Source organism: Fusarium vanettenii, assembly GCF_000151355.1.
Source record: "Fusarium vanettenii 77-13-4 chromosome 3 genomic scaffold NECHAsca_2_chr3_3_0, whole genome shotgun sequence".
In the NCBI taxonomy this organism is placed as follows: domain Eukaryota; kingdom Fungi; phylum Ascomycota; class Sordariomycetes; order Hypocreales; family Nectriaceae; genus Fusarium; species Fusarium vanettenii.
Genome location: NW_003315880.1, coordinates 1931251 through 1956579, shown reverse-complemented (window position 1 = coordinate 1956579; position 25329 = coordinate 1931251). Strand labels below are relative to the sequence as shown.

The window sequence follows — 25329 nt, the reverse complement described above, 5'->3', positions numbered from 1 at the left end:
AGGCGCGTGAACAATCCGTCACATGTGCCGAGGCTGTTGCTGTTGCGGAGCTCCTTCGAATCGAGAAGAATGACTTGGAAAGCAAGTATGAGGAGGCTGTGGGCAGCTCCAAGGATCAAAACGATGCCTTCGATTCCCTGCGAGCCGCAATCGCAGCTTCGGAAGATTCAAAGGCTCTCATAGAGTCAAAGCTCACTGAGGAGCGCAGCCAGCGAGAGAAACTAGAGGCACAGCTCAACAAGCTCAAGTTTGAGCACGAAGCTCGAACAGCTGAACTCGTGACTACCACCCAGCGGCTGCGCGATGCTGAGGAGCTTTCTGAGAAGCATGCTGCTGAGGCTCGAACCCATCGTCAAGCTGTTCTTGCTGGACTGGACAAGATCTCGGCACGTGACGCTCCTGCGGCCAGCACCGCTGATGCTGAGCGCATTGCAGCCCTTCAGGCGCAGGTCACTGCTTCCAACGAGTTAGTCAAGAAGTACCAACAGGAGGCTGATGCTGCAGCTGATAGACTGCGTGGCGCCGAGGAGCGCATTGCCGGCCTAGAGCAATACCAGGAGCAGTCGAGCCGCGAAGGAGTCGGTATCAGGAGGCAGCTACAGTCTGCTTTGAGAGAGACGCAAAGCCTCCAGGCAGCGAACTCGGATCTCAAGAATCAACTGGCTGCTCAACAGCTCGAGACAAACGCCATGACAGTCCAACACAATGCTCTCAAGGACATCCTTAGCGAACGAGGCATCAGCCCTACCGCCTCTATCCGTGCCCGCGGTCTTGCTAGTCCACGAACTAACTCACCTGATCTGACCCGTGTACGAGATCTCGAAGCTCAACTGGCGAACACGGCTGCTGCCCACGAGGAGACCAAGCAAACCTTTGCAATCCAAGTCCAGGAGTCTGAAGCAGCCTGGCGTGAGAAGCTCTCACAGCTCGAGAGTGACTATCAGTCAGCCGTGCATTATGTGAAGGGCACAGAGAAGATGCTCAAGCAGCTCAAGGACTCGCTGTCCCGCTATAAGACCGAGAATGGCCGTCTCAAGACGGAGATTGAGGAGTTGGAGGATCGTCTTCAGGCTGGAGGCTCCGGTTCTTCACCCGAGTGGGAGAATGAGAAGGCAGCACTCGAGAACAAGGTTCGACATCTGGAGGCTGAACTACAAGAGGCGGGAGTTGAAATAGAGAAGCGCCTCGCTAGCCTTCAAGGAGAGCTTCGGGATACCTACGAACAGCGAGATGCAGCAGTGAAGAGCAACGCAGAGGCCACTCAGAAGCTCAACAGCCATCGCAAGGATTTGGAGCAGCTACAGTCGGAAAACTCTCTCCTTGAGCAGCGCGCAAACGATGCCGAGCAGAAGGTGGCACTCCTCCTCGACCAGGTTGAACATTCAGTCGACAACTACCGCCGACGTAGCCGACAAGTACCCAGCATGAACTCGGAGATGGCAGCCAGCCCCAACGGTATGGGTATGGGTCACTCCAGACAGGAGAGTTCAGAGGGCGAAAGCATCTACGGGGGCACTGGCGGGAACGGCCTGGAAGCTAGAAACAGTGCAGCCCTGGATAGCCTCGCCAACGAGCTCGAGACGCTCCGAAGCCAGTGGGAGGCGACCAACAAGAACTATCGACTAAGCACCAACTTTGATTTCGAGTCGACGACAAGTGCCAAGAAGGACGATGACGTTGCGACCCCCATTGGCCTCAGCGAGAGCCTGGCCGACTGGCGAAAGAGGCTCGACACGGAAGATCACCACAATGACGGAGAAAAGTCTCGTCACCCCTAATCCGAAGCGATTCTGGATTTCGATACGCATTCACGACGCACTTATACCCGCCGTCTTCGTTGCTGATTTACCTTGACTACCTGACGGGCAATGGTTCAACGCCTGTACATGCTGTTGCTGTTACTGCCGCTGAGCTTGGTAGAGGCGAATGGAGTTTTGGCCGTCCAGTGGCGGACGCCATTGTTGTCGTCTTTTTTCGTTATTGCAGCCAGCATTCTTTATACCTTTCTGATATTACCCGCTCTTTGTTTGTTTCAGTTCACGTCGAATGCGTCGACCATGTTTTACCCCCTTTGTCGCTTGCTCGGCACAGGCAACCAGGGGGTTCATATACTTGTTGTTTTTTTCTCATCTTCTTCTTCGCCCTTGTCTTTCGAGAAATACGTGTAAAATATGGGGCACTTTCTGTCTGTTCCCTCGGCTTAACGGTAAAAAAATTAAAGGGGGACGGGAATAGCCAGTCTGCGATGATGGGCCAGGTTTCTTGATTTTTCCCAGGGGGGAGAGGAGCTGGGCTGGGAGATGGTGTTTCCAAAGAGAGCAAAAATCATTTTCAAACTAGGGAGACTTGTACGGTCAGGAGCAGGAACTAAATGAATAAATGAAGTTGTGATTGGCTTGATACTTGAGTTGTACTGCTCCCATTAGTTTATATCTGTTGACGAGATTGTGTATGTGTAATGTTCTCATGAGACCTCGCGGAACGAAACAGTGTAGCAAGTAACTTGATGCTAAGACATTATCTGGTATCATCTGATCTAATCCCTTTGATGGTATCCCCTTTTCGCCAGACGCATCCCAATCCCGTAACCCTTCCCGTCCGTCGATACATTCAACTAGATTTACAAAACAAAGGCAGCCAAAGCCCGTTCCCTCAAGCAGCTGCTGCCATCAAGCTCTTCTGAATCTTCAAGCATCGCTTAAAGTCGAGCTTGCGGCCCTCGCGGGGCATGTGCTCGCCGCTGGCGATACAAAGGACACGCATCTTAGGATCGTAGCGTAGGCCCGTCAGAAGCTTGGGGGTGATGAGGAAGTATTGGCTCGAGTGCTCGCGGCAGGCAATCTCGACCATGCGCTCGTGAACCATGCGTTCGTTGCGGGGGTCCATTCCTTGGTTGATCTCGTCGACGACGCGGAAGGGAGACTGGGCCATGGACTGGAGGGCCATGAGGAAGAAGATTGTCGAGACGGCGCGTTCACCACCCGACTGACGATGGGCCGTCAACTGCTGAAGAGTCTCGTTCTCACTAGAGTCACATTAGTCAGGGATCAGATAGGAGAGGAGGAAAGGGGGGGGCGACATACCGGAAGCGGACCATGATATCTAGGGCCCAGGCATCAAAGTCCTCGGCCTTGTGAACGCGAACCTCACCAGCGCAGCTGATCTGCTCAAAGTTGTAGGCAAAGGCATCGTTAATCCTCGACACCAGCTGGTCGAGCTTTGGCTCCCACTTGGCCATGAGCTCCTCAACGCTATCAGTCAAACTCTGAAGCTTTTCGTTCGCGTTGGCCATCTTACGAGTCAGCCGGGCAATCTCCTGCGCACGCTTCTCAAACTCGCGGACGACGTTGGGGTTGGCGGCGTGGATGCATTCAAGCTTGGCTTCTTCGGCTGATATCTCATTCGCCACGTCCTCGGGGGTCTTGTTTTCACAGAGCTGCCCGAAGAGTTCATGCTTGTCGGGCTCGGCGGCGAGGATCTGCTCAACAGCCTCAGAGAGCTGCCTGCCTTCTTGCCGGGCTCGGTCAGCCTCCTCAGCGGCCACTTGCAGAGCTTGCCGCTCGGTCTCGAGCTTCTCCATGATGTCGGCGTTTCGTGCCTTCAACCCGACAATATCGGATTGGGCCTCGATCCGCCGGATTTCTGCTTCCAGAACACCATGATGGGCCTTGCGAATCTTCTCGATTGCCTGCTTGTGACGGAGAACAAGCTCTGCTCGGCTTAAGACAGCCTCATCCCACTCGTAGCGAATCTCAACCATCCTCTTACGGATCTCGCGCAGGGCCTGTTCATGAGCCGCCTTGGAGCGTTCCTCAGATTCTAGCGGCATGTTAGAGAGAAACGAGGGTCAGGTCATGGACGTGGGCAGACTGACCAATCTTCTCTGGCAGGGACTGCCACTTTTGATACTCTTTTTGCAGGGTGTTCTTCTCTGCCTTTAGGCGAGCCTGATTTCTGGTTAGAGAGGTTCGACAAAATAGCATGCCTTCACTCACAATAGTGTCCTCGATGCTAGCTTTTCGGTCGTCAATGCCCTGGAGCTTGCCTTGCTGGTCTCGGAATTCGGCCTTCAGAATGTCTCGCTCGCCATTGAGCTCGACGAGTCGCTTGTTCATCTCCTGCTTCTCCTGCGAGTCGACAGGTTGCGAGGTCCAGAACTTGCCTGGCTGAATGGGTCTGGTGATGGCCGTCATTGCCTGAGGGCCGTATTCCCTGCGGCGTCGCACCGTAAACGACTGGCTTCCCGCTGCCCAGGAGTTAACTTTGCCGCTCTTAACTAGACGGTCGTACTGGGCATCGCTGTGGTCTTTTAGAGACACGCCAGACTGGTGGAGCCTCTTCTCGGCGCATAGCATCGCCAGTACGGGTTCGGGGCCCTCCAAGAAGTCGATGGCAAACCCATCGAGCCCCATGTCTGCTGCCTCATCCGCACTGACAGGTCGCTGAAACGCACTGTACGGCTGGGCGCAGGTTCGGATGACGACAGACAAACTTTGGACGCGATAGAGCTGGTCAGTCAACTTTCTGTAGTCGTTCTTTGTCTGGGCTGTGAAGCAAGTAAAGTCATCGCCCTGGAGAAGCGACTGGACTTGGTCAGAGTATCGCTCATCCTTAATGGAGCAGCTAATCATAGGAGGGCCAAAGACCTCCTTTTCAAACTCGGCCTTATGCTGCTGGATCCAATCCCAGCCAGCTGCAAGCTCGGGGAAGTGCCTCTTCATGAAGTTGAGTTGTTGGCCCTGCTTGGTTTCGAACGACTCGACGTTTTGCTCGACCTCTTTGATCTGTACGTTCAGGGAGCGTCCTCTTGCTTTGACCTCTGCATGTTGGGTAGACAACTCGCGTCTCTCGCCATCCAGTTCTCGGAGTGTATGCTCTTCACTACGCTAAAAGCCAGTTAGTGAGTCTGTATCGTTGGTGGCCTAGTGGCACATACAATCTTTTGGTTGAATTCTGATGGGTTGAATTCTTCCGGTCGGTTCCTCAAATCAGCCTGCAGGGACGTAATCTTGGACTTGGACTGAGCGAGCTCTCTCTTCTTGCCGTCGAAAGCCTTGTGCTCAGACTCGAGTCTACTCTCAAACAACTTGAGATTCTCGGTAGCAGTGCTAACATCACGCGCCAACTTCTTTGCAGCGTCCTCAGCACTCTTCATGGCCGTCTTTCTTCCAGAAATTGCGGCGTCGATCCGTTGTGCGTAGACCTGCTTGTCGTTGACTGCCTCTAGGGATGGGCCGCTTTCCCGCTCGAGGCGCCTTAACGAGTTCTCGGCGCTCTTTTTCCGCTCCCTGGCATCTTGGTACTTTGCGCGGGCCTCGTTGTACTTGGAAAGGACCAAAGCCGACTGGAGGTTTTTGATCTGCTCCTGGATCTCCTCACGCTCTCGGATCCTGTCCACATCCGCCTGGAGACCCTGCTGTCGGTTCTCAAGATTCTTTAGCGTTTCCGTGTCGGTGCTAACAGCTTCGGCTAGTTCCTTCTTGTCCTTGTGGAGGTCTTGTAGCTGTTTCTGCCAGTCGAGCATCTCTTCAGGCGCAGCTGCGCGGAGGGTCTCGTGCAGGAGGTCCACAGGGGTGCAGGCAGCGAACTCTACCACCCTATCCTGTGGTAGAAATTGGCACAGGTTGTCGACCTGGATCTTGAGCTTCCGCATCAACGTCTGGACAGTCTTGTGGTTGGTCTCCTTCCCGTTCATCCACCATTTTTGCGTATTTTGTTCTCGTCGGATCTGGACCTTGATGACATAGTTTCTTCGATCCTTTGGTCGCTTCTGAAGTTCAATCTCGATAGTCGCAGTGTCCTTTCCATGCTTGACAAACTCCTTGACTGACCCGGCACGTCCAAGGTGTTTTGGACTGTAGCCTAAGCCGAGGCAGATGGCGCAAACCAGAGAACTCTTTCCGGTACCATTGGGGCCGACCACCATGTTCAAATGCGGTCCTGGCAAGAATTCGGCCTTTTCGTAGGTGACAAAGTTTTCGACGCTGACCCTCACGATGGCGCCGGGTTGGAAACCGTTGTCGGCATCGGCGCTGCTTGAAGTGCCGTTTACTCCTCGCGCATGAGGCTCATCATCGATCGCACCGTCAGTTGCATCAGGGTCGAGTCGTTGTCGCTTGGGAGAATCGATAGCGGTCGCTTGCGATCGGTTTTGATAACGGTCTTCATCGTCGTCGCCATCGTCGGTATCAGAACGCCTGCGACGGCGTGAGGCGGGGGTCATGTCGCCCTAGAGAAGGAAGGGAGTCGCCTTGCAATGCGGGCAAGAATAAAAGGCGACGATGGTTCTCGAGAATGAGGGGCTCTGTCTTGGAGGTGCAAGATATTGCAGAGACAAAGGGAAGAGATGAATGGAATTGGATAGGTTCCGTCCGTGGAACGCGTCCAATCGCGTCAGTGCGCGCCTTGCAAATGTGGCGTTGACAGGAGTTAAAGTGGTGGGGTTTTGGGGGATGGGAGGTAGTCCCCTGTAAGTGTAGTAGGGGTCTGTGTAAGCTGTGTGAGGCGAGCTGGGGCTGCAAGAAAAGGACAGAGGTAGTAGATGGGTAGGTAGGTACTTGCCAAGTGCAGTAATCCGGACGCATTATTGAGTGTCTTGCTATCCGTATAATCTACAGTTGCGACTGTGAATGGGTGTCATGAGCTTCAGCCGTGTTAGAAGAGCCACAGCAGCCCACAACCTCTGGAACGTGGATTACAAGGCATTCTGATATTCTTCAAAATGAGATGTGGCCTAGATATCCCCTTCAGCCACAATCAGATGCCTTCTCAGGTGCCTTTTTCACTACACCAGGCTGCTCAGCTCAACCAGTCAAGCAATACATTCACAGTCCATCCCTCAACCTTGTACAAACACAAGCCCACCACCGCAAACTTTTTGCCAAATCTTCGGCCGTGGCAGGATGAAACGAGGCACAAAAATGTATTTCGGGCTTCAAGACACCTCGAGACAATGTTTGATCGACATTCGTCCTATAGTGGCTTCCTCTCAGCTTAGTCATTCACCGGCGCCGCCAAGTTGAACCCCTTCAAAAGGGGTCAGACAACTTCATCCCTTAAGAATTCCAGTTCCTGTCGGATGACTTCATTGTCCGAATGCTTGGTGCTTCCGAGAAGACATTTCTCTGGGTGGCAATCCTCGACACGGAAGACTCTCTTTGTTCCCGATGTTTGAGAAAAGCTGCGCGAAGAGTTTCGCACAGTATTTCCCTCCACCATCCGACTGCTTGTCAGCTCACTTGCACTCCATATTCATGGATGCTCATAGAAGTCTTGAGCAGAGAATGGCATTTTCTTTCATCCACCTAGTGGGTCCGGTGAGAATGTGCTTGTTTGCTTGATGGCCAGATCCTTGTTTGTGTTCCCTTGTCTAGACCCAGTGGTGATAATGATACATCTGGACCGTTGTATCTCAGTTCTTGTGTAGCTATCTTCAACTTCAAGCCCAGGCCGGTCATTCACAGTGATGATTCGGATACGAATATCGAGTCGAGGCTCTGGTAGACATGGCGCATCTATCAAGTCCAAGTCCTCGACGATACATCGTCTCCCTGCCTACGGGAGGCCTACAGCGGCATTCAATGAATCTCTCCATTGGCCACGACCCTCGAAACTGGAATGCATCACGATGCCTCAATGCAACAAGGACCCCTCCTTGTCGGTTCTCGCCAGGTATCGTCATCCAATCCTTCTCCACCGACAGCTCGGGTTGAGCACTGTCAAACTGGCAGGTGCAGCTGCACGCCAGTGCCATATGCAAGTCAAATGCCAGCAACGTCGCCTCCCTTCAATTTGCGCTTTGGACCCAGCCTCACCAAACACTGTAAACATTGCATCCATTGCATTCCTTGCCCGACAAGCTCGATCCCATCGGCCGGCCCTCACTCACTCTTTCGCCCCGTTTGTTTCGCACGCTCTTTGACTCCTCACCAACTCACTCACTCTCGTTTCTCCCGCCGCCGCGTGGGCTCTCGGTTCTTCAGCCACTCGTTCTCTCCCGCCCAATACATTCGTTTTGTTTCTCGCCTTCTCTTCTGTCTCCCTCTCTTTAATCGCCCCTCTCCTACCTAACCCCCTTCCTCGTCGCATCTGTTGTTTGTTGTTTGTCTTTTCTGCACCGACCGATATTCGGCCTGCTTCAACCTCGGCCTCGTTCCTAGTTCCCTAGACAAACTCACGCTTCCTCTCTGTTCCTCTTCACGCACGTGAACAAGCCTTGATCTTCTTCAGGCTTTGGCAATATTATGTTCTGATCTACACTCGGCAGCCACGGCGATCATCATGGCCGAGACGATGGTTTCTACCGTTCGGGCGCCTCTCTCTGAGGCTTCGAACCGCATCAACTCTTCCTATCACGCTCAAGACTCCCACCGGTACAAGCCTCGTTACGATCAATCCGAGGGAAACAGTGCTCCTCGCTCAGGCTACAGTCATCCTGCCGCCTACTTTTCTGGTCGACCACATCCACCACAGGCTCAGGCTCAGGCTCAGGCTCAGCGGAACGGCCCAACCACACAGGCTCCGGATACCCTCAAACCTCCTCAGGATGTGGAAGATCAGCGACGACACTCAGCAGCATCCTACGACTCTTCAGGCAGCGGCCGTAGCAAAAAGAACTACAAGACGCATATCGGCCCGTGGCAGTTGGGCAAGACGCTAGGAAAGGGGTCATCTGCGCGTGTACGGCTCTGCCGCCATACTGCCACCAACCAGCTAGCTGCCGTCAAGATTGTCAACCGTCGCATGGCCTACCTCGTCCAAGACAGCAGTTTAGCAGCCCTAAGCAAGTGGGACAACAGCCTTCCTGATCCGGCCGATGGCGAGATGCGTGTTCCCATGGCTATTGAGCGCGAGGTGGCCATCCTCAAACTCATCGAACACCCCAACATCATGAAGCTCTATGACATCTGGGAAAATCGTTCAGAAGTGTAGGTGCTCTCCATAAATTGCTAGCGTCTACTAATACTGACATTCTCAGGTATCTCATCCTCGAGTACGTCGACCAAGGAGACTTGTTTACATTCATCAACTTGAAGGGGAGGTTGAGTGAAGAGGTCTCGATTTACTTCTTTCGCCAGATGATCAGCGCCATCTCGTACTGTCACTCGTTCAACATTTGCCATCGAGACCTTAAGCCCGAGAACATTTTGATCAGCGCCGATCTCCAGATCAAGATTGCAGATTTCGGCATGGCTGCCCTCCACCAAACTGACACCCACCAACTCGCCACGGCTTGCGGTAGCCCTCACTATGCAGCACCCGAACTTCTCAAGAACAGACAGTACCGTGGAGACAGGGCAGACATTTGGAGCATGGGCGTCATTCTCTACGCCATGCTCTCCGCCACCCTCCCCTTTGACGATCCCGATCTTCGCGCCATGATGAACAGGACGAAAAAGGGACAATATGAGATGCCAAGTTTCCTGAGCCCTGAGGCAGAGGACCTCATCCGGTGTATGCTGCAGGTCAACCCTGACCGACGCATCACCCTCAAGGAGATTTGGCGTCACCCTTTGGTTCAGAAGTATGCATATCTCGATAAACTCGGAGACCTCAACGAACAGTTGCCCGACACACGTAAAGGGTTCCAGTACAACCCGGTACCAGCCAAGGATGTGGATCCCCAGCTTCTCCGTCAGCTGCGGTCCATGTGGCACATGTTCAGTGAGAGTGATCTCAAGCTGAAGTTGACATGCGATGAGTAAGTGTTTGCCGCCATCCATTGGGTCAGAGTCTCGTTACCTAACGTTCCCAGACCTAATGATCAGAAAGCCTTCTACTGGTTGTTGCACAACTACCGAGAGAAGCAACTGGAAGACTTCAAGCCCGAGTTGGCTCATTCCATGAGCGACTACCACCACATGAAGCCCAGCGTATGGAAGAAGCGTGTATCCACCCGCCAATTTTCCCAGCCGCGCGGCAATGGTCACGGGCGTTCCATATCGCGGTTCACCGTCATCTCGAATGCTGCCGAACCCGAGGCTGGAGCCGATTATGGGCCACCTCAAGAGAGTGCCGTGCTACACTCCAGTCAGTCAAGGACAAGCATTCACCGTCACGCTCAGACGGGTTCCTACGCCAGCCAGGCCTCAAGGCTTCGAAGTGGTTCAAATGCACGTCGTGGGCGGATGGCTTCAGTCCGGAACTCTACTACAGGTCGCCTTCAGTCTTCTCGGGGCTCAATGTCGTCTCTCCACAGCAGCCGACAGGGAACTCCCATCGCACACAGCCTACGACACAAACGAGGTGTCGACTTTACCCACGTGCGGAAGCGGTCGACCTCGACCACCAGGAACCGTAACGTTGCCACGCCGCCATACGTGACTGAGCAGGGATCGACCTACCAACTAGAAATGGTTCGATCACAGACACCTGAAGTTCCAAGCCTGCCCAGTGGCATGCTACCCAAGCCGACACGCCAGCCAGATCCTCAAGCCACCCCTCGGGCTAGTGTTGAGACCGCAATTGGATCGAGATATGCGTCAGAGATCTTCAAGGAAGAGCTGCGGCATTTCAGTAGCAACATTGCCAAGGACTGCGATGAGGCTTTCAAGAGTTCACTCATGGAGGAGGACTCCATCGCCGGTTCTCTCACTGAGCCAGACCGGACTACCTATGAGTCGACGCCGTTCTCGTTGACGATCGATACTCCAGGTGGCTCAATCACGGAGCTGGACGATGTGAACAAGTCTTACAGTACTCGCCCGCTACCTCCTCTGCCATCCCCGATGGACGAATACGATGGCAGCTCGCTAGCACCAACGCCCATGGGATCTCGCCCGACTACAGGGGACTCGCACCTTGAGGAGCTGCGAGCAGACCAAGTCAAGGTGGCACAGCCAGTTGTGCTTACCAGACACGCCGAGCGGCGAGTTGTTTCAGCACCAACTTACTCTCAGAGACACAAGAAGTCGGCTGGTCTGCCATCAATCAACGAGGCTGGGGCTTCCAACGACAAAGCTCGTATCGTGTCAGCGCCTCCACACACTCCAACCAGGAACGGAGGCCATAAGGATCGCGGCATGGAATACCTGAGCAGAGTCGAAAACAGCATCCGTGTCGTGCACTCGCCAAGCGACCAGAGCCCCGTCAAGATTCCCGAGCCACTCAACGTGAGGAAGAAGAAGACCGAGGAAGGACAAGGACAACATCAAGCCCTCAGCCAGAACCACCGTGGAGAACTTGACGCACCTCATAGCTCGGGAAGCGATGGTCCTACAACGACAACACTTCTGGAGCCCTCGTCATACGATGTCCAAGTGGTGATGAAGAAGAAGAAGTCGTCTTGGTTCAAGAGGTCTTCCAAGGTCGGATCAGAACATAGCCGGGAGTCAGCGGAATGGCAGGATTGCAACTCGTACATGACCACTAGCGACGGTAAACGAAGCGATTCCACCTCGACTGAAGCTCCTGCCAAGAAGAAGACATTCAGCTTCAGCTTCTGGAAGAGCAACAAGCAGAGAGACTCGATCATGTCTATCGGTGGTGAGTCATGCCTCGAGTTGACAAAACAACAGCAGATTGATGATCTAACCTTGGCAACAGGACCCGATGACAGAGAACCTTCAACTACGGATGTACTTGCCGTGAGCAATGAAACCAACCATTTCAAGGCACCGCAGCCCAAATGGCACGAATCTGGCTCTGGGCCAGTTCGTAATATCGAGGTGAAGCAGAATTGGCTGGCACGACTATTCCGAGTCAAGCCAGCCATGAGCCACCTTTGCATGGCCATCTCGAGAAAGCGAGCACGACAAGAGGTTACTATCCTCCTGCGGGAGTGGCGCAAGTATGGCATTCGAGGCATCCAGGTGGACAAGCAACGAAACATTGTCTTTGCACGGGTTGCGGCTAAGAACTGTAAGTGTGACCAAGGACAAGACGGTGACAGATACAAATGCTAACGTGATGGATGCAGATCTCAACCTGAAGGAAGTGTCATTCGCTGCCGAGGTGATGATGGTGATTGAGCATGGTAAGAAGCAACCGCTCAGCATCATCCGATTTACCCAAGAGCGGGGTGCGGCAAGCAGCTTCCACAGGGTCGTGGATACGATGGGATTGATCTTTGAGACCCGGGGTCTGCTTGTTGCGGACAGGAACAAGCAAAAGATGATGATCAAGACGCTCAACTCGGGAAGTTAGAGCTGCGGTCATCCAAGCTCTTATTGTCCAGTCGACAACAAGAGGAAAAGTTAGAGGGACGAGGTGTGTCAAGATTCTGACCGACATGCCTCGTCAGTATCATCAGACTGTCAGGGAATTGTATTCACAAAGGCATCATGTACAGGGTGCTGTAGGAGTTGGATGTATGAGACGATTGCTCTTTTTCGGTTTGGGTTCTGGTTCGGGGTCTGGAGTGCAAAGGCATGTCTTTCACGGTCGGTTTTGAGGAGGCGAATAGTGCTTGAAGGGGCAGAGGGAGTCGGCAGAGTCAAAAGCAGATGTAACAGAGGCAGCTTGGGGATAGAGAGCAGCATGTCTTATTATTCGGCTCGTTGGCCTACTTCGGGTTCATGGACTGGACTGGTTTATTTCTCAACAGTTGATAATTAGTTAATTCTGCCACGGCTTTAGGGAGCACGAGGTTCTATCTGATAGGGAGGGAAGCATTTAAATGAGCATTTGCAGTCTAGTTGGTTGATTCTGCTGGTGTGGTTGACATGATGCCGTCGGAGGTTCTGTATGAGGAATGTTGAAGCGACACTAGGCTCATGCCATGACATGTAACTTCTGATTGGCCTCTGACTGCATGCAAGAGGCGCCCATTATTGTCACAACACAAAGGGCGTGGTATTTGTGGATACTCTCTGTTAGTTATCTCAACCACTTACACCAGCCCAGGTGGTGTTCAGTACCTATATAACTCCAAAGGGGCAGACTCATCTCTTAACACTCCATCTCAGACGCCATTTTCGGGACATGAATAAATTCCCAGGCAAATATTAAGCCCAATCAGTTTGTTATTCAACTTGAATCCTTCATCAACAATGGCCACACTCAACCTCGTCGATGCCTCAATCGAAGAACTCCAAGATGCACTGCAGTCCGGCTCCTTGACCAGCGTCGACCTAGTCGCGCGGTATCTCGCACGAATTAGCACCTATGACTGCCGCGGCCTTGCTCTAAACTCCCTCCCCATACTCAACAACGACATCTTCGAGGAAGCTGCCCAGTCTGACGACAGGCGTGCTTCAGGCACCCCCGTTGGCGCCCTTGAGGGCATCCCCTTTACAGTCAAGGATAGCTACAAAGTCAAAGGCATGACAGCTGCCGCAGGGTCTCCGGCTTTCAAAGACCTCATCGCCAACGAAGATGCCTTTCTTGTTCAGATCATCCGGAAGGCGGGTGGTGTTTTAGTCGGCCGTACCAATATGCCGGCTGTAGCATGCGGCGGTATGCAGAGAGGTATCTACGGCCGGGCTGAGAATCCTTACAACCCAGAATATCTAGCCGCGGCTTTTGCTTCGGGATCGTCCAACGGTTCTGCCGTCTCTGTGGCTGCTTCCTTTGCGGCATTTGGTATGGGTGGTGAGACCGTCTCGTCAGGTAGATCGCCCGCGTCCAACAATGCCCTCGTTGCTTATACACCGTCGAGAGGCTTCTTATCTATCCGGGGTACATGGCCTCTATATCCGGCTTGCGATGTTCCTGTGCCTCACACGAGGACCATGAGGGATCTGCTCTACTTGCTTGATGTTATTGCGGCTGTTGATCCCGTGGCCGAGGGTGACTTTTGGCGCGAGCAGACTATCATCGAAGTTCAGAAGCCCTGGCTGGACAAACCGAGCAGTTTCAAGGAGATCTCAGCGTTCAAGTCCCTGGCCGGCCTTCGAATTGCAGTCCCTGAGATCTTCCTAGGAGGTCCTCCACCAGCAGGGGCACGACCGGTGGATGTGAGCCCAGAAACCATCAAGCTCTGGGACCAAGCTAGGAAAGATCTCGAAGGCCTAGGGGCCGAGATGGTTCCTGTTGCAGACTTTCCAGCCATGACGGCGTACGAAAACGATCATCTACTCCCCAATGACTGCCCCAGACGGCCTAAGGGGTGGAACGCGATGGAGAGAAGCGCCATGATTTCTCACGCTTGGAACGACTTCATAAAGGGGTTCAAGAACGATACGATTTCTGACCTTTCTTCTATCGATCCGTTGACCATCTACCCAGACTATCTACGGACAGCGCCAGAGATGAAGTACTTTGAGCACGCCAACGCAATCCAGTATCACAAACTAGTCGAATACACCAAGAGCACCACCTTCTGGGAGATTCCAGGTCTAACAGAAGCTGTTATAGCTCTGGAAGGCATGCGCAAACACCTCCTGGAAGACTGGCTGACAGTGCTCGGCTGTGACTGCGTCGTCTTCCCGGCAGCCGGTGATGTAGGGCCCGCAGACGCAGACTCGAGCTTTGAGGGCGCGAAGCTGGCGTGGCGGAATGGGGTCTACTATAGCAATGGAAACCGGGCGATGAGGCACCTTGGGATACCCTCGGTCTCGGTTCCCATGGGTGTCATGCCGGAAAAGGGCGTGCCTATGAACCTCACCTTTGCTGGTCGAGCCTATGACGATGTCAAGCTGCTCAAGTGGGCCAATGCCTTTGAGGCTGCGACGAGACATCGTGTTGCTCCTCGACACACGCCTGCTCTTGACTCTGACACTATCTTGCTGTTGAGTCAGGGGGGGTTGTCCACAGCTTCGCGTCCGGAGTTGAGGATCGAAACTCTTGAGGCCATTCCGGAATCCGACGGCGAGACGCTTCAAGTCAAGGTCTCAGGTCTTATAGTTGTTGAGGGAGCAACATCAGTCGATCCTCAGCTGGAGATCACTGTTGACTCTGTCTCGGTATCTCCCGAGGGCATATCCATCACGCAGATGTCAGAATCTGTGGAAGGCCGAGTGGAATACTCCTTCATTGCCCATACCACAACACCAAAGCCGGTGGAAAGACAAGGGTTGGAGAAAACACATGCTCCGGTGGCTCGTGACAAGACAATGTGTGTGGTGGTGGCCAGGTCAGTTCCAGGGGGACGGCCAACTGGTTGGCTTGGGTTAGTTTAATAGCTGTAAATAGCACTTTATCAACGTCAGTTTACGACTCATGAGGTTGCTGATCAATGGTGCATCTCAACAGCAACCCCACAAAGAAATCGTTCCACTCCAGGTATCTCGGGCCCAAACGTACCCCGTGGGGAAACATAGGGCCCTAGACTAGGACAGGCAGGTTCTTCACGTAGACTAAAAAGCTCCATAAGATGCTTTGTTATGGTTGCTGATTCTGGCTCGATTTCATTGCAGCTATGGAAGGTCATATTTCCACCTTCATCCTCTCATCGGTGTGCTTTTTCGCCATGTATCGATTGCCGCCTTTTGATTCAACTAACCCAGTTCATTACTCTTTCTATCCTTAGTTAGAGATACCAATGACACCGCAAGCAGGTCGGGGACCAGCGTTGCCAGTCTTGAGGGACTCCTCGTTGTCACCCTTGCCGAGATCGTCGGTGCCGGCGTGGACAACGACGGTTCGCTAACAGCCTTGTCAGTCATGCTCGAGAGGAACAGGGGGTATATATATCTTACGCCGATGATGCTGTGGGGGCCGATCAGCTTGACCAGGGAGTCGGTGGTAGAGCCCTTGGCGTTGCCCTGACCATCGGTCTCGATGTTGCCGAGATCGCCAACGTGGCGGGCCTCGTCGGTGGGAGCACCGTGGGTCTTCTGGTGAGGGTTGAAGTGAGGGCCGGCAGAGGTGCAGCCGTTGGTGTTGTCACCGAAAGTGTGGATGTGGAAGCCCCGCTTGGCGTTGGGGTCGTTGCCGGTGATGTCCCAGGTGATGGTGGTAGGGGCAGACTCGGACTCTTGCTCGAAGACGACGGTGCCCGAGACCTTGGAGTCACCACGGATAACGCTGACTGTAAAGTACCAATGTTAGCGAGCTGTTGATGCAATGTGATGCAAGGCGCGAGATGGATAAGCCAGACAGGTGCCCTCCCTGGCCATGCGGCAAGCCATCAAGGTCCAGAGAGTCCATCAAGGGACTCGCCGAGTCGTCAATCATCCCTTCTGGAAGCCTTCCAGCATCCATAGATAGGGCTGAGCCGTAGCCATCAGGGTAGACGCGCCGTTTCGGGGTGACATTCGTCATCCCGTTGGACGACACGACACGACTCGACAAGAAAACCCGCTCAAACCAGCTCGAAACCCCTCCTTTGCTCCCAAGCCCGCAGCGATCTCGCGTCTATAAAAAGGGGACCATGCTCTCCTGGATGCACACTTACCAGCCTTGACCATTTTGACTGATTTTCTCTGTTTTTGATGAGGATTGGGTATCTGGTTTGTTGTTTGTTTTGGATGAAGCTGTTCAAGAATGAAGCAAAAGAGGGTTCGAGAGAGGGGCAGAAGCAAGTCTTGAAGAGGGGACCTCGGAATGGAATTGCACAAAAGTCCGAACTTCCACTCCTCGACTCGGCCTTCGCTACTTCTCACTCCCACTCTCCCAGGGTTCCAATGAACATGGCTCAATCGGGAATCTGGCCCCTCTCCTCAATGCCCACAGCCAATCCCCCTACGACATGGCAGAGCTTCCTCGCAAGCTGTTTGGGAGCTCGCGATGCCGAGGTGGGGTAGACAGCAGAGGCAGCCCCCCACCTTCGTCACCCATCGTCATTCTTAGGTGCTGACAAATTAATTGCGTCATTGTAAGCGTCTCAGCGGTTACAGCACAGCACAGAGCCGATCCTCGGAGATGGTTTTTTTTTTTTTTGACCAGTGTTGCTCTTGAGGGGTTCAGATAAGTAAAGAATGGCTGGAAATCATGGTTGTAAGTATTGGCTATCTGAATTGGAGTCAGTCATATTGACTTGTAGCTTGCTAAAGCTCATGCTCATACGTGCGTCCAACAAAAGCTCCAGGCAAGCTGTGAGCTCAAGAAGGATCAGTCTGTGGGGTGCCATTCTGTGGTTTCATTGGCTGAAAGCCGCTATTTGTATGATTGGTCTGGTCCAGCTGGATCTCCTGCCCTTTCTGTCTGAGACTTTCCAGGTTGAAGGTTCGAATCCTGCCCCGGCAAGAGGATGTTTTTGTCAAAAGGATGGTAGCAGGGGAGCCAACTTGCATACATGTGCTAGAAATGCAACACCATGCGTAACATCAAATGTCACAGGATGTGTGCAAAAGCGTCAGCAAGCAAGTGCCGAATGCCAAGCGTCACTTGTGCAAGCAAGAGTTTGTCAAACTAATGAATAAATTCACATGTCCGATCTTGCATTCAACATCATGATTCCATTGCAAGTATATCTCAGACAACCATCCTTCTTTCTTGCTTTCTTGTTTGGCTTGCCTTGAGTTCTATTCTACAGTATCTTGAATCAACAAGTACTGCAACTGCAACTGCAACATGAGCGCCATGTTGAACTACTTGGACATCACGCTTGGTTTTGAGATGGCAAACAGACGGATAAAGATCAGAGAGATCAAGTTCCTTGAGCAATTAACTAGTTCCGAGCCTTTGTTCCATTCGGATATAGACGGCCGGCCGGTCTTGAACGGATGGACATGGGCGGATAGTAAAGGTCAGACAGCTCTCAGTAAAGAACTGCGCGGTTCACGGTCTGCGGCGATGTCCAAGCAAAGGTCGGATCCGAGGCGGCGATACTCCGGAGCCTGGCTTCGGAGGATTCCCCCGAAGGTGGCGGTAATTGAAGCTGCCTCGGCTTCTAGGTCGGCAGATCGGATGCTCTGCCGGCGCTTGGGTCCGGAGGTACGTACCTTCACCGAGATCTGACCTTGGCTGTCGAAACGTCAAACTTGAGACTTCATGGCCCGCTTGATCAACTGTATACCTTCCTTCAAGGCAGATATCATGCAGTATGTGTATAATCCTTTCGATAACACATGTAGAAAATACTTCGAAGTTTGAAATATGTTGCATCGTCCAGAGAAGAAGCAACAAAGACAAATATCAAGTCCAACAAAAGAGGTTCGGAGGAAAAGACCGAAACCCCAGCGCGGCTCAGCCGAAGCCGTCGATAAGCATGCAAGAGAGAGAGCCGCCAATGCTCCCCTAGACGGAAGCAGATGCCACATTGTCAGGAACAGGCAAAGTACGTAACCGGAGCCGAGGTCTGGGTCTGGGGCATCTGAGATGGAGGCGTCGAAAGAATCAACCATGATGCAGCGCAGCGCAGACCTTCTCGGCCTTCGTCCGAGCTTGGGCCAGTTGAAACCAGCCAACTTCTTTCCCAGGGTTCTCTGGGGAACGGGTTTTGGTGTTGGAGAGGTGGGCAATTACCCCAAGTGTACAAGATCTTGGGAAAGGATACATGATCATGCAGGGTGTGGTGTACCGGGGGGAAAGTACTCATCCGCCACATCAAGTACCATGACACCTTCCCTCTGCGAGGTTTGCTCTGTGTGGCACCTACAGCTGCGGCACTCAACGCCCCCAGCTGCGGCTTCCCCCCTGTGTATCCACTAAAAACCCACATGGGAACTGCCCGCAGCGCACATGCTTCTCCCTCTCGCTCAACCTCCGTCATTCGTTCTCCGCAGCTTCTGCTCACCTTGAACCGTTTTAGCGTCAGGCCCTCTCTTTTTTTTCCTTACCTCGATGCTGAGAGCTTTGCTCCATCCACCCGAGCCAGGCCGATGGCTACCGAGCAAAGGCACGGACGATGGCCGTGAGGAATTGGCTACGCCTCTACCGTGGACGAAGTGGTTCCAGATGAAGTAGAGGCTTTGTATTACAATGCTCTGGCAGTTGAGAATGACAAGACAGCTGGCATAGACGGTCATGGACCAGCAAGTCTGTGCAATTGACAAACCGACGTCTCGATCCTATCTACAAGAACCTTCACCTTGACATCCAAGACGGCCATAGTCAGTCTCGGCCTTGCATGGGCGGCTGATTCCCGCGCACACCCTCCCTGGGTCCTGGGGCCATGCTTGGCTTGTCGCCGCTCGCTCGTGGGGAAACGTTTTGGGGTTGGATGCCGGATTCCTTCTTGGTTCCCCTTCCCCAGGCCCGGCGAGCGCCCGTGACTCGGTCGCGGCCTGCCTTCTCGGTCGTAGTCCGAGGCCCATTTACGCCTTTAGGAATTTGATGTGCGGCAGAGCCAACTGCTACTGCTACTGCTACGCTTCGCTTCAGTTCAGACTTTCTATATAATAGCCCAGTCCCGGGGAGCCTGTCGTCTCAATTCCTCCTTCTCTTACTTCAGACCTCTTTGACTTCATCACCTCTGGCTGCCCATCATCTTCAGCCAAAGCTTGCATTATACCCCCTTGACATAACGACTACTACATCTCATCTTGACAGAGTTTGCCCGTTACCGACAGAGAATTCCTCCTCCCATTGGCGTTTCATAGCCGGAGCCCGCGTCATATCCTGATCGCCGACACGTGAAAGTCTATATATACAAGAGACTTCCACCGTCCTCCCATCTCATCCTCTCATCAAATACCAATCTCAACAATCACAATGGCTTCTACCGACTCCATCCTCCAGGGCGTCTCCGTCCTCGGCAAGGTCGACGATGTCCACCGCAAGATCCTCACCCCCGAGGCCCTCGCCTTCCTCGCCCTCCTGCACCGCTCCTTCAACGACCGACGCAAGGCCCTCCTCGAGCGCCGCAAGGTCCGCCAGGCCGAGCTTGACCGGGGCGTTCTGCCCGACTTCCTCCCCGAGACCAAGCACATCCGTGAGAACCCCACATGGAAGGGAGCTCCCCCGGCCCCGGGTCTGGTCGACCGCCGCGTCGAGATCACCGGCCCCACCGACCGCAAGATGGTCGTTAACGCCCTGAACGCCGACGTCTACACTTACATGGCCGATTTCGAGGGTAAGTTTAGCTGTCTTTTTATTATCTGCATTCAATTGGGTGTCATTGGTTCAATTGCGATGTTTCTGCTTATGCCGAGGTTGCAATCTCTCGGGTATTCATCTCCGCCAAAGCGAACCATCATGACTTTGGAAAAATGACATCACATGCAAGCAAATGCATCGGATCCGCTAACATGGGCCCCATCTCCAGATTCCAGCGCCCCCACATGGGACAACATGATCAACGGCCAGGTCAACCTCTACGATGCCAACCGTCGTCAGGTCGACTTTAAGCAGGGCCCCAAGGAGTACAAGCTCCGAACTGACCGCAAGCTCCCTACCCTCATTGTCCGTCCCCGTGGCTGGCACCTCGAGGAGAAGCATCTCACCGTTGATGGCGAGCCCATCTCTGGTTCCCTCTTCGACTTTGGTCTCTACTTCTTCCACAATGCTATCGAGACCCAGCGCCAGGGCTTCGGTCCTTACTTCTACCTCCCCAAGATGGAGAGCCACCTCGAGGCTCGTCTCTGGAACGACGCCTTCAACCTTGCCCAGGACTACATTGGCATCCCCCGCGGCATCATCCGTGGTACCGTCCTGATCGAGACCATCCTTGCCGCCTTTGAGATGGACGAGATCATCTACGAGCTCCGCGACCACAGCTCTGGTCTCAACTGTGGCCGATGGGACTACATCTTCAGCGTCATCAAGAAGTTCCGCAACAACGCCAACTTCGTCCTCCCTGACCGATCCGCCGTCACCATGACTGTTCCCTTCATGGACGCCTACGTCAAGCTCCTCATCCAGACCTGCCATAAGCGTGGTGTCCACGCCATGGGTGGCATGGCTGCTCAGATCCCCATCAAGAACGACCCTGCCGCCAACGACAAGGCCATGGAGGGTGTCCGCGCCGACAAGCTCCGTGAGGTCCGCGCTGGCCACGACGGTACCTGGGTTGCCCACCCCGCTCTCGCCAGCATCGCCACCGAGATCTTCAACAAGCACATGCCTACTCCTAACCAGCACTTCGTGCGACGTGAGGATGTCACCATTGGCCAGAACGATCTGCTCAACATGAACGTTCCCGGTACCATCACCGAGGAGGGTATCAAGAAGAACCTCCACATCGGTCTTGGCTACATGGAGGCCTGGATCCGAGGTGTCGGCTGTGTCCCCATCAACTTCCTCATGGAGGACGCTGCTACCGCCGAGGTCTCCCGAAGCCAGCTTTGGCAATGGGTCAAGCACGGCGTCACCACCGCCGAGGGCAAGCGTGTCGACAAGGCTTACGCCCTGAAGCTGCTCAAGGAGTCTGCCGACCAGCTCGCTGCCGCCGGTCCCAAGGGCAACAAGTTCCACCTCGCTGCTCAGTACTTCTCTGGCCAGGTCACTGGCGAGGACTACGCCGACTTCCTCACTACGTAAGTTTATCCCACTCAACAGAATTTTACACAGATCAAATTACTAACAATAATCCAGTCTCCTCTACAACGAGATCACCCAGGCTGGTCCCCCCAGCCCTGCTTCCAAGCTGTAAATGAATCGGAACATGTGGGAAAAAGTATGCCTGAACTGAAATTGGGAGCGTTTCATGATTGTATGTTTGGATAACGACGGCCTTTGATGCGTCATGGTCCCGGGTAATGATATCATTTGTTATTATATCACCATAGTTGGGCAGTCGAACTGCGACAAAATGGAGTTAATGCTTTATCAAGTCAATATGTGGATCAAGGAATTGTCTCAGCGGTTTATCTTCTTGACATTATTCCCCTGCCATGGAATAGAGCCAGTGACATCTAAGATCTCTCACGCATAGGTTCCTGGTGGGTTCACCTCATTGCGCCTGCCAGCTATCTACCAGATCTTTGTTAGCATAATGCGCCGGCATTTGGATGTTGTCGTTGTGGATCTAGATAATAGATTCTGGCCGAATCCGAAGTTGCGTAGGCAACTGGTGATGCTTGATAATACTCAGGCTTCATCGACAACTCCAGCCATTATATAACAATCGCACATAGGGAGGCAGCACCGACTACCAACCTACCTGTCAAGTATAAACAACCTATTAAATTCGAAAGAGAACCCTTAATATCACCAAAGAGCGCAGGGCTCCAGAGCTTGAGAACGGTGTCCTCCTACCCTAGACCTCAAGCCACGACTCATACTTCATCTAATCAAGCCCAGCCACGAATACAACATTTACATGTCAGTTTGGGGGAATAATACTATTCTGCACGATAGTGCCTAGTTCAGTGGCCTAAGAATACGTATTGAAATCTGCATGGTGCCCATTGATTGACTCCTTTCAAGGCATCAATCTGGATCATCCAGAAGAGCCTATACTGAACGATGAACTAAAAAAGTGCGAAGAGCCCGAGCAACAAAAGATAGAGAGCCTGAACCTAGTCCCAAAGGCATACCAAGAAAAGTAACATAGGAGAGCAGTGATCGGCGTGAGCAACAAAAGAGAGGCGGGTGTCATTCCAACATCAAGCATAACGTCCTTACCAATAAACTCCACGGCGCAGCAACAGCCAATGCCAACACACAGCTGCACCACCATGATAGTACTTTAAAATCATTACTTTACCTTCACTCAGGTGGACCCTCACCAGTAAGAGCACCTGAACCGCGCCAACTCTCGCGGCTTCATAACGGCTGCCCAGAAATCGACGTGCTTCTCGACCAACTCATCACCGTGCCGGTCTCGCCCAATCTCGCTCATTACTCTTCGTAGATGGCTGCCCGGAAGCCAGTCCTTGACATCCCAAAAGATCCTCCGTTGGTGGATATTCTCACGGAATGCAGGGTCAAGCTGCCACTGCCGGGAGAACTCGGCTCTGGGAGCAGCGTACGACACGCCCCAGGGAGACCGTACAGGCACGCTGCGCCATTGATGGACTTGGAGTGGCACCTGGATTGTCGTCGTGAGGGAGGCAATTCTCAGCGCGGGCATCTGAGCGCACGCTCGTCCAAAGGCCTCAATCAGGGGCATAATGGTCGTCTCATCCGGCACCCAGCGGAACAGACACATCGAGTCACCCGACCGTCGCTGGTTCTCTGAGTCTGAATACTGAAGTGCTGCAACCATATCTTCTTCTTCACTCTGTCCGTACCCAGGAGGTAGCAGAGAATCCGAGCCCAAAGCAGCCGGGGCATCGATGTGCTCGGCAGGGGTACGTGCCTTGAAGTACCAACCTCTAGAAGGAGTAGTCATGTCAAACTGAAGATCGAGGCACTCCAGGTTCTGCCAGAAAGGTTCCGGGAGATGAGCAGTAGGGCTAGGCCAGAAGAGAGACTGATCAAGGCAACCCGTGATGGTGAGGTTCGTCAAGGCCTTGAGGCTGCCCGTGGCCTCGCGAATGGCGCCGCACAGAGTGTCAGAGGCCGTGTCTGAGGACGTCAAGTCTGCTGGATGCCACGCATGGTTCCAGAGGAGCTCCTGGCGCATGCAGACTTCAAGTGTTCTCAAACTGGTAGCGCCGGGCAGTGAATCCCGGATAGAATTGGCAAGTTCATGCCGCTGAGACCGACGCAAAACTGGATAGCGTCGTTCTGTATCACTCATGAACCAGCTGCCCTTCCGCAGGTTTGGCAACTTTGCTGCAATGTCGATGGCCGTCTTCGGAGCAAGCGGCCTCTTGGTTGCACGAGTGGTGAAAGCAACAAGGGAGGTGACTATAGGAAGCTCTTCAGGCCGAAGCAGAGCAAGATAAGAGTACTGGAATCGACGGTCTTGAAGGTCCCGATGAGCAACGTCACCCTCGTTGCCAGGCTCGACTGGCTCCAGGCTGGTGACACGACCCGGAACTCGAAGTCCGGCATTGAGGTTCTGGTCATCAGAGGGCGAGTAGATGGCCTCAATCTCGAGCCGAATGCAGTATGGGTGTTCTTTTCCAGCTATCTCATCGTCCCATGTCTTCAGAATACCGAAGAGATCGCTCAATGCCTTGGTAAAGACCTCATCGTTGGCTCGCCGGTCCGGCTCACGCTCAAACCGGCCCCGAGCGTCCGTATCGTACTCTGGGAGGATGATGGTGTACAAGATGGTACCGAGGTAGCGGCGGCGGCTGCCTCTGACAATCTTCTCGAAACCGTCGAGATCGGTGCTTTTCAGACGAAGCTGGCGAAATGTCTGTCTCTCGATAGCCTCCTGCCATGGACGGGAGATGGTTGCCAGGGTATGCCGTCTCGCGGCCGGACCGGACCGGGGCACGGATCTCCAACTCTCAGACAAATCGGCGAACAAAGCTCCAATCTCGTTGTGAATCTCTTGAGGAAGATACTCCATATTTCGTCGACGTAGTCTAGGTGCTGTAGTAACGGATCCAGTGTGTAAAGGACCAAGTAAGGTCTGTAACGCATCGGATGATATTTGAGCATCTCGCTGGAGATGAAGTGTCGGTCTCGCGGGGAAGCGACACGTGACGGTGTTTTCGAGAGCATCATCCTGTCTCCCTGTATGTTGCATGCAGGAGGAGTGGCGAGGTCATGGGCAAGGCGGCTAGATGGAGTTGTTTGGAGCATATCAAGCACACATAGGCCGGGCGGCCGTGATGGCTGCAGCTTTGGTGTAGCAGAATGTCGGCAGCATCCTGGCCAAGGCTGGGAATAGCATCACCACACCTCCCGGGTTGTAGGTGGTCGGTGAAGAGCCAGGCTGCTCGGGCATTGAGTGGGAACGACAGAGTCTACTGTGTACTAGAGACTGAGCAGTCGTATTGCACAAGGAAAAGGACTTGATGTTGATATCAAGCCAGATCCTACAAAACCGTCAGCGGCAATTCATCAAGTGTGACGCATCAATTGAACTGAATCGACGGGAATTGGGGCAAGGATTCAATCATGGAGGGTAGTAATCATCCATCTAGGCGCGGCATATTTCTCATTCTTGATCGTTGATCAAAGTCCGAACCGGCAAACGACGTCGAGATCTGCTCTTGACTTGACCGGGGCCAGCGATTCGAGCCAGGGGAGGGAGTCGTGTGCCCACCACCGAAACGCTCCTGGTGCCGATTGACATAAGCTTGGTAGCTTGGGATGCACTGATCGGCAGAATGTCATTTCTTTAGAGCCATTCTAATCGCATCTTGCGCTGTCAGCTCACCACCAGCCACCAAGCCATTCACCCTTCAGAGCACTCGCTAGACGCAGCAACAGCCGCAACAGCCGCAACTTGGTCGATAGCCGCGCACCGATGATCCGCGAAGCGGCAGTTCCCATCACGATGCGGCTTGTCCATGCCCTTCAGCCTGGTCGTCTTCAAGCAGAAGCTAGCAGGCATGATGCCACCACAGACAAACCCGTGATCTTACCTGACCGGTCCGGTGGGCATTCCTGCTGAACAAACAGTGACCGGGAGGGACGAGCAAATCACTTCAAGAGCTCAATCTGGCGGCTGGGGAGTGTACTCCGTACTGCGATGCGAGTCTTGATGCTTGTCTGGGAGACCACGGACCATCCATATGCACGTACCTTGTCAACCATCACACTATCCTGGAGCCTCGT

The 25329-nt window shown here is 53.5% G+C and overlaps 6 protein-coding genes across 6 annotated transcripts; 3 read left to right on the top strand and 3 right to left on the bottom strand.

The window, feature by feature from the left end:
• Nucleotides 1-2652: 2652 nt before the first annotated feature.
• NECHADRAFT_35358 (uncharacterized protein) lies at nt 2653-6223 on the bottom strand (the record flags this gene model as incomplete). Its single annotated transcript, XM_003052598.1, has 4 exons — nt 2653-3025; nt 3084-3811; nt 3996-4886; nt 4937-6223. The coding sequence occupies 4 exons, from the start codon at nt 6221-6223 to the stop codon at nt 2653-2655; spliced, it is 3279 nt and encodes a 1092-aa protein (XP_003052644.1).
• Nucleotides 6224-8280: 2057 nt separating this feature from the next.
• NECHADRAFT_91959 (uncharacterized protein) lies at nt 8281-12144 on the top strand (the record flags this gene model as incomplete). Its single annotated transcript, XM_003053106.1, has 7 exons — nt 8281-8927; nt 8978-9700; nt 9755-9887; nt 10065-11111; nt 11238-11484; nt 11545-11859; nt 11918-12144. 7 exons carry the CDS (start codon nt 8281-8283, stop codon nt 12142-12144), a joined length of 3339 nt encoding a protein of 1112 aa, XP_003053152.1.
• An 845-nt stretch (nt 12145-12989) lies between these two features.
• Nucleotides 12990-14728, top strand: NECHADRAFT_91958 (uncharacterized protein; the record flags this gene model as incomplete). Its single annotated transcript, XM_003053105.1, has 2 exons — nt 12990-14673; nt 14709-14728. The coding sequence occupies 2 exons, from the start codon at nt 12990-12992 to the stop codon at nt 14726-14728; spliced, it is 1704 nt and encodes a 567-aa protein (XP_003053151.1).
• A 537-nt stretch (nt 14729-15265) lies between these two features.
• Nucleotides 15266-17038, bottom strand: NECHADRAFT_59203 (uncharacterized protein). Its single transcript, XM_003052597.1, has 3 exons — nt 16277-17038; nt 15579-15910; nt 15266-15525 (listed from the first exon to the last, which is right to left on the bottom strand). The coding sequence occupies exons 1-3, from the start codon at nt 16287-16289 to the stop codon at nt 15406-15408; spliced, it is 465 nt and encodes a 154-aa protein (XP_003052643.1). The 5' UTR covers nt 16290-17038; the 3' UTR covers nt 15266-15405.
• A 2182-nt stretch (nt 17039-19220) lies between these two features.
• On the top strand, nt 19221-21550 carry NECHADRAFT_67443 (uncharacterized protein). Its single transcript, XM_003053104.1, has 3 exons — nt 19221-19837; nt 20030-21239; nt 21298-21550. Exons 1-3 carry the CDS (start codon nt 19477-19479, stop codon nt 21353-21355), a joined length of 1629 nt encoding a protein of 542 aa, XP_003053150.1. The 5' UTR covers nt 19221-19476; the 3' UTR covers nt 21356-21550.
• Nucleotides 21551-22429: 879 nt separating this feature from the next.
• NECHADRAFT_77848 (uncharacterized protein) lies at nt 22430-24493 on the bottom strand (the record flags this gene model as incomplete). Its single annotated transcript, XM_003052596.1, has 2 exons — nt 22430-24279; nt 24448-24493. The coding sequence occupies 2 exons, from the start codon at nt 24491-24493 to the stop codon at nt 22430-22432; spliced, it is 1896 nt and encodes a 631-aa protein (XP_003052642.1).
• Nucleotides 24494-25329: the final 836 nt, after the last annotated feature.

Bases quoted from the DNA above. Each gene is read 5' to 3' on its own strand.
- NECHADRAFT_59203 (XM_003052597.1), bottom strand. The intron at 15,526-15,578 runs GTAAGATATATA...CAAGGCTGTTAG, and splicing joins GCCCCCACAGCATCATCGGC to CGAACCGTCGTTGTCCACGC.
- NECHADRAFT_67443 (XM_003053104.1), top strand. From the start codon at position 19,477: ATGGCTTCTACCGACTCCATCCTCCAGGGCGTCTCCGTCCTCGGCAAG. The intron at 19,838-20,029 runs GTAAGTTTAGCT...CCCCATCTCCAG, and splicing joins TTACATGGCCGATTTCGAGG to ATTCCAGCGCCCCCACATGG. The intron at 21,240-21,297 runs GTAAGTTTATCC...ACAATAATCCAG, and splicing joins TACGCCGACTTCCTCACTAC to TCTCCTCTACAACGAGATCA.